The 7,282-nt window shown below is 53.5% G+C and overlaps 1 protein-coding gene across 2 annotated transcripts in view; it reads right to left on the bottom strand.

Moving 5' to 3' along the window:
* The window catches only part of MYO7B (myosin VIIB), a 71,447-nt gene that overhangs the window by 29,071 nt on the left and 35,094 nt on the right, over positions 1–7,282 (bottom strand). For both annotated transcript variants that reach the window (XM_060106213.1, XM_060106212.1), the window contains exons 15-18: positions 6,648–6,785; positions 4,722–4,874; positions 4,050–4,148; positions 2,244–2,338 (exon numbers count right to left, since the gene is read on the bottom strand). In XM_060106213.1, the coding sequence (XP_059962196.1) occupies positions 2,244–2,338; positions 4,050–4,148; positions 4,722–4,874; positions 6,648–6,785 (485 nt within the window). The remainder of the gene's footprint in view (positions 1–2,243; positions 2,339–4,049; positions 4,149–4,721; positions 4,875–6,647; positions 6,786–7,282) is intronic.

Below are 7,282 nucleotides of genomic sequence, written 5' to 3' on the forward strand. Positions count from 1 at the left end.
GGAACGCGGGCTGAAAACTGGAGGTAACCTGAAACCTCACCTCTGGGGAGTCAGAGGTGCATACGGATGTACCTTTTCTCCCACACTTAACTGAGTTTTCTTATCGCTTCTAATAATTTTTCAGGGTATTTTCTTAGGTTTAGGACAGTAGATCTCAATCATATTAAAAATCATCTTCAGGGAGTTGGGGGAGGGGGAATTGGATGAAGGTGGTCAAAAGGTGCGAACTTCCAGTTATAAGATTAAGTACTAGGGATGTAATGTACAACATGATGACTATAGTTAGCACTACTCTATGGTATATATAAAAGTTATTAAAAGAGTAAACCCTAAGAAGGATTTCCATCACAAGGAAAAAAAATTTTTTTCTTTTGTTTTTGCATCTATATGAGATGGTGGATGTTCACTAAACTTATTGTGGTAACCGTTTCATGATATGTATAAGTCAAATCATTATGTGGTACACCTTAAACTTGTACAGTACTGTAAATCAATTATATCTCAATGAAACTGGGGGACAAAAACCAAAAACCAAAACAAACAAACAAAAAAGAACAAGAAAAAAATCATCTGGAGAACTTCAATATTTATTGATGCCTGGGTGCCGTCCAGTCCAATTAAGTCAGAATCTTTGTTGATGGGTGGACAATATATATCTGTATATCTATCCATTCAATATTTTTTGGTGCATGTACACACACACACACACACTCACATGATGATTCTAATATAAGGCCAAAGTAAACAACTGAGTTATCTAAAAATAAAGATAATTTGTCTCCTTTCTAATATTTATACCAGTGGTTCTCAACTGGGGGTGATTCTGCCCCCCAGGCACATTTGGCAGTGTCTAGACACATTTTTGGTTGCCATGACCGGGGGTCGGGGAGGAGGATGCTACTGGCATCTAGTTAGTAGAGTTCAGATGCTGCTAAGCATCCTGCAATGCCCAGGACATCCCCCTATAAAAAAAAGTTATCCAAGCAAAATGTCAATAGTGTTGAAGTTGAAAAACCCTGATTTCTATATTTTCTTTAAATTTCTTGTCTAATTGCATTGGCCAGAACAGCAAGAACACCATTCATTACCAATGGTGATCACTTCTGGGAAGATGGAGTAGACACACTTTCCCTTACTCCTCCTGTTAACTACAACTAAAAACCCCTAGACATTATATATAAAACAACCATTAAGAAGACTCTGAAAGATGGAGAGAAGAAGGAAGACCAGCTAAGGATCTCAGACGCAGTGGTAACTTCTCTGGATTTCTTTTTGCCTCACATACTCCAGACTAGGAGCTGAAGAAGTAGGCAATCCAGAAATGACAATGGGCACAGACCAGAAAGACCCCAAGAAAAGCCTTCTCTCTCTACCAAAAGGATCAAGAAAGGGGCAGTTTAGCAAGACAGAAAACTTTTAGATAATAACCAAGTCTACTCCAGTGAAACACCATGTAAACAACAGTGGCTCCCCCACCTACACCAGAAGATGCCCAGTGGAAAGCCTAGACGTCCACCCTCACCTGGGTTGTGTAGGAAGTCATCCTTGATGGGTAGTAATGAGCCCACCCCCAACAATGGCAGTGGAGACCACTGGGGAATCCTGAACCTGTATGGCCTTCTAAGCCACACCTCCCCGCCTCATGACCCTGCTTGCTGGTGCCCATGGCCACTATTCCCGTGGCTCAGCCACTTTCTCGCATTTTGTCCTATCTGGGTTTCCAGACCTTCCTATGGTTGGCAACGGGCCGACAGGACAGCGGGGAATGGCACCATGGGACCTGCCGAGCCCCCTGGACGTGGTGAGGGGGAGGGAGGTGGTCATATGGCTGATTTACTGAACCTGCACTGAAATTCGTGTTATCTTCTTACTGACCAGGGAACCGAGTCAAAGACAGTTCTTTTCTTCCCTCCAAAACCAGCCACCTCATAAAACCAAACCCACACATTCTCTAAGACAACTGAAGGAGAACGTCGAGATATAGTCGAAACCAGAGCTGACGCTTCATTCGGCTCTGGCTTCCGTGGTGGAGTCTGCCCTCCACCCCAAAGATTCAAATAATGTATTAGAATTCTCTGGCCAACACAGGCTGCAGTGTCCCTGGTCAAGAGGTCCCGACAGCGCTTCTGCCTCGGTTACCCCGAGAGGGGGACCAGTGGGAACATGTGGCCCTTGGGGGGTACAGGCCTACCCAGGGTACATGGTGGGTGGGTGTATGGGCTGGGAGGGGGCAGGGCAGGCACCTGTGTCTGTAGCCCCGCAGGACTCTCTGGATGCTGACTGCAGCCTTGTCCAGGGCCTGGCTCCTCTGTATCGCCAGCAGGGTTTCGTGGTTTTCCTGGGATGGGAGAGATCTCATCATGCAGCTGCCCTGCCACACCCCTACTCGCCCACCTGCAGCCGGAAGTCAGGGTCTCTCAGACTCTTCCCACACGGCTCCTAGGAGGGCGGGCAGGGGAAGGGGCCCTCATGTTGCCACCGATGTGGCTCAGAGCAGAGACCCGCAGCTACATCCTCAGCCCCAATCCAAGAACTTCCCATTTCAGCTCCTTCTTCTTGTTAATTCGATCTGGGAAATTTCACTTCTGCTCTGGAGAACCCAAGAGGGGGGCAAAAAATTTCCCCAAAGCTGTATTTTATTTCCCAAAATTCATGTGCAACGCTCATTCAGCTGTAATACAGATGCATGCTTGTTCCCATATAAACATGAATTCCAGCCTTTGCATAGAATTCATAGTGTGAGGTGATGAGCCGTATTCATCCCTGAGCAGTGACTTTCCCTTTCCCACCTCCCTGCTCCCCCTGGACCCCGGGCCCCTGAGCAGTGACTTTCCCTGACCCACCTCCCTGCTCCCCCTGGATCCCGGGCCCGGAAGGAAGGGACTGTCTTTGCTGAGTAGAGCGCAGCACAGCCCTTTGGTAAGTGATGAGCAGAGGCCAGGGGCTTGGTGGCCCTGCCTGCCCCCATCAGTCTTGCATCAAGCAAGCACTGGGTCTCTTCATGTGCCTGGGTGGGCCCTGGGGACACAGAGATGGACTAGACCCCCGACTGTGGCCTCATGGAGCAGCCAGGGATGGGGAGGGATGGAGGGGCGGGCACTCTCCTCCCCTCCTTGGACAGCCACCCGCGCTGACCCCACTCTCCATACCACACCCTCCTGGGCAGCGGCCCTGGGACTCCCCAGACCTCTTCCCTCTGCCAGCCTCACCTCCCCAGTGGAGTCTGAAGCCCCTCCGCTTCTTCCTTCCTGTCAAGCCCCACAGTCCCAGCACAGGCAGACCTGACTAATGCATGGACAGACGGGCAGACCCACTGGAGAGCTGGGGCTGGGAGGACAGACAAGGACGTTTGGGCAGGCTCTACGGGGGAAGAGGAGAGAGTGGAGGCCTCAGGAAGGGCAGTGGGGACGAGGTGGGGGGCGGGGCGGGCTGGCAGAGCCCTGATTCTAGCCCTGATCTTCTCTTTCTCGCCCTGCTGACCTGCCCAAGGCGTGTGAGGCTAGGAGACACGGAGGTTCTCTCCCTGTGGCTCTCTGACCCGGTTCGCAATCCTGGAGGGCCCGAAGGCCAGCCTCAAGGACGGGAGGCTGCCTCTGCGTGACCTTGAGCCTCCCTGTGAGTTGATGGAGAGGGAGGTGGGAGGTGGGAGATGGTGCTGCTTGCGCTGGCCGGCCAAGGAGCTGTCATGGGGGTAGGGGGCACACTGCCTCCTGCCTGAAGCCCCGCCTCTCCAGGGAGGCAGGGGCGGGGCTCCCCAGGTCTGACTGCAGACTGTGGCCCCGGGCCTGAAGGGCTGTTCTCCGGGACTCTGGGAGACCTCCCTCAGCTCCTTCTTGCTCTCCCGCGGTGGCTTGGAGGCAGCCCCTCCTTCTCCTCAGGCCTTGCCCTAAATGTCCTCCTGTGAGAAGCCCCCGGGCTTTCTCGGGCCGGGCTCTCCCCGTGACGCCCCGCCTCCCTTCCCCTCTAGCGTGGCGGTGCAGGCGCCCACGGGCACCAGACCAGCCACACAGGCTTCAGGAGGCTGAGCACCAGCACGTTCAGGGTCTCACCTTCAGGAAAATTTTGGTCTTTCCCACTTTCCAGTTTTTGTCTGTGCCCAGCCAGCTTTCGGCGATGCGCAGGCTCATCTGGCGAAACTTGCCCCGAAGCTGCCAAAGAGAAACAGGAGTGGCTCTGTGGAGTCACGCCGGAGCCTAAGGTCCCTCCTCGGGGGCTTCCTAGGGAGCGGGGTCCCTCTGTTCCCACGGGGGTCGCCGTCAGGGGCTCCTGGGCCAGGGCACAGGCACTGGGCACCCTGGATCAAGGGTGGGGCCCCGGGGACCACGAGGCCACCACACCTTGCAGGGCCTGGGGCCTCAGTGTGGCCGTTGGACACGGGCAGCCCAAACTTCAGGATGGCTGAGTGTTCGGGGAAGGCTAGGAAGCAGGAAGTGTCCTGCACCCTGGCCACTTATCTCTGGGACATTCTGCCACGTAAAAGAGAGTGTTTGCTTTTAACTGCGGGTGCTCCTAGAAGGAACATATTCAGCCGCTAGCCTCGTCCAGAGAAAGGAAGCAGGAACGGGGGTCATTTCAAAGCTTGGAGTCCAGGGAGGGGCCCTGGGCATCAGGCGGGCAGCCCGCTTGGAACAGGGGCCGTGTGGGCGCCCAGAGGCTGCTGGGTTCTGCAGATGCGCACACCGCCTCTCGGGGCCCGTGGGCTGGGCTGCGGGGACGCACACCTCCGTGCGCACGGCGCTCGGCAGCAGGACGCGGAACCTCTGCGAGAACTCCTCGAACGAGTAGCGGATGGGGAATCCGGACTTGCGGATGTACACCGTCTCCATCATGCCTGAGTAGCGCAGCTGCCAGATGCACAGCTCCCGGTTGAAGAGCTGCGGGCGCGGAGGAGAGGGGCTGATGGCGCGGGCCGCCCCCTCCCCGACCTCCCTGCCACCATCCCTCAGGAGAACCAAGCAAATGCTTGGTTTCATGAACGCTCTGTTTTGAAGGGAGATATTTGGTTGAAGTCGCTGCAAAGCCCTGGAAGTGTTTTCCAAGGAGATAAAAAGTCGATAACATACGAATTGGGACATCCACAAGAACACCAAATGCTTCCCGCATTTTCAGAATATGCAAAGTATGAAGGACATCAAAGTGTTTTTGCATATGCCACGTTTAAAATTTTTTGAAGTGCCCCCAAACGATGCCAGAGAACACGGCTTCCTTCTGGCCTTGCCTGTGTTGGGGTGACCGGTGCCCCTGCAGTCCTTCTGGCTGGAGCTCCATCGTGCCTCTCACACTCTAGTGGAAGGAATAAGTACCTTTCCTACTTTGAGTCAGAAAATATTCTAGTCAACTTAGTCTCTCCATCCTCCAGAGATGGGTACTTGGAGAGGAACTTGGCCATGATGCTTTGCACAGGGGTATGGGGTCTCAGCCATGGCCCCAAGACCCTGCATGCCTGGGACCCTCGAGAGCCCCCCTCCACCTCCAACCAGGAATGTCTGGGGACTAGGGGCAAGCCGTCCAATCTGGCAAGCCCACCAGCACCTGGAAACACGGAGGGCCACAGAGGCTACTGTCTGTGGCATCAAGGGCTGCACAGTAGTTAGTTTGGGGCAACTCCTTACTCTCATTTATTATTTCCGGTGGACCTGGTGCTTTTCCTTTAATCTTTACAACAGCCCTACCTGGTGCGGTACTTAGCTTCAACTTAAAGACAAGCTGCCTGAGGCTCAGGGCCATGCTCCTGAGTGGCTGAGTCAGGGTTCCCACCTTGAGCCTTCCTGGGCCCTCAGCCTGGGTTCCCCTATGCCCACACAGCAGCTACCAACTCCCAGAAATGTCTCAGCCAGGGGCACCCACAAGACCTGAGAATGATCCTCAGGCCCCCACTTGTGGGCGTCGGTAGAGGACCTCTGGGAGCACAGTTACTCTCTCACATCTGTGCATTGTGCCTTTAAAGAAGACACACTTTGGATCTCCTGGGCCAGCCTGAATTTCATATGATTTTATACTTTTCAAAAAGGCACTTCATTTAATGTAATATTATTTCTTTTCTAAGTTTTTTTTTTTTTTAAATCATGTTATCTCCTCTCAGATGGCATCTCCCAGTTTCTGGAATCCTGTATTTGCAGCGTCTGGGTGGGATTCCCAAGCCCACGGGTCAGGGGCTGGGCAGGCAGCAGGCTCCCAGCCCGCCCCACACATAAGCAGATAAAGCCGCCTTCCAAGGGCTGCATGGCCTCAGGTCTCGGCGACCAGCAGTTGGTGTCAGTCTCTAAAATCACAGTATTGGTTGCTGCCCCTTATGGAGTGTGGTTTACTTATGCAGATGTGGCAAAAACGTCATGTGCAATCCTTGCTGCCTCCTGCAGGTAGGCAGATCCTGAATTTACAGAAGAGAAAACTGAGGCTCAGAGAAGCAACACACCTGGCCAATGGCAGGCGAATGGCAGGGCTGAGACAGTTGAGGTCCGGGTGATCCAAAGCCCTGAAGGTCACAGACCTTCGAATGGCCTAGACTGGTCACCTGGCCTCAGTACCCCCATCTGTAAAATGGGGGCAGATAGCTCTAAAGCTGCCCAGACACTCGTGCAGGGACTGACATGACCCCAGATGCCATCAGACTCATCCAGTAGAGGCCCTCTCCCTCCCCGCATTACCAGTGGCTTCTTGTACTCATTGGGTTTGATGCAGCGGATGAAGTAGGGCTGGCAGTTGGTCAGGATTTTCATCAGCTGGTCCAGGGACTGCTTGAACTGGCCCGCCAAGGTGGAGGGCCGCTTGCTGGAGTCTGCAGACTGCAGGCAAAAGCACAGGGCACAAGTGGGGGGCTGGGGAGCTTGGCCTGGGGCACAGCTGACCCATGGCACAGTGGGGGCTTCTGCCAAGGCTCCGCAGGTGGGCACGGCTACATTCGTCCAGTCGCTCATTCATTCACCTAGCACAGGTTCCCCAAGTGCCTATGTGTGCAGGTGCCCAGCTAGACACTGGGGACCCAGAGCCAAGCAAGACAGGGCAAGCCTCCTGTCTAGGGGTGGGGCCCCCCAAGTGGGGCGCACAAGATGATGCACCAGGGTGAGGGGCGAATGTTAGAACTCCCAACTGTTTTACCTCACCATTCTACTTTTTCAGTTTTTGTATCGGTTTATATGCTCTTTTTGAATGTTTTATACTGTACATTGTAAGCATTATAGTAAACGTACAGTTTTAAAATACATGTATTAAAATGATGGGTGCAAGAGAAAACAAGAGCCCAAGCCCCGGGCCAAGAGTAGTGTGTGTTTTTGTGCAATGC

Source organism: Mesoplodon densirostris, chromosome 8 (genome assembly GCF_025265405.1).
Source record: "Mesoplodon densirostris isolate mMesDen1 chromosome 8, mMesDen1 primary haplotype, whole genome shotgun sequence".
Taxonomy (NCBI): Eukaryota; Metazoa; Chordata; class Mammalia; order Artiodactyla; family Ziphiidae; genus Mesoplodon; species Mesoplodon densirostris.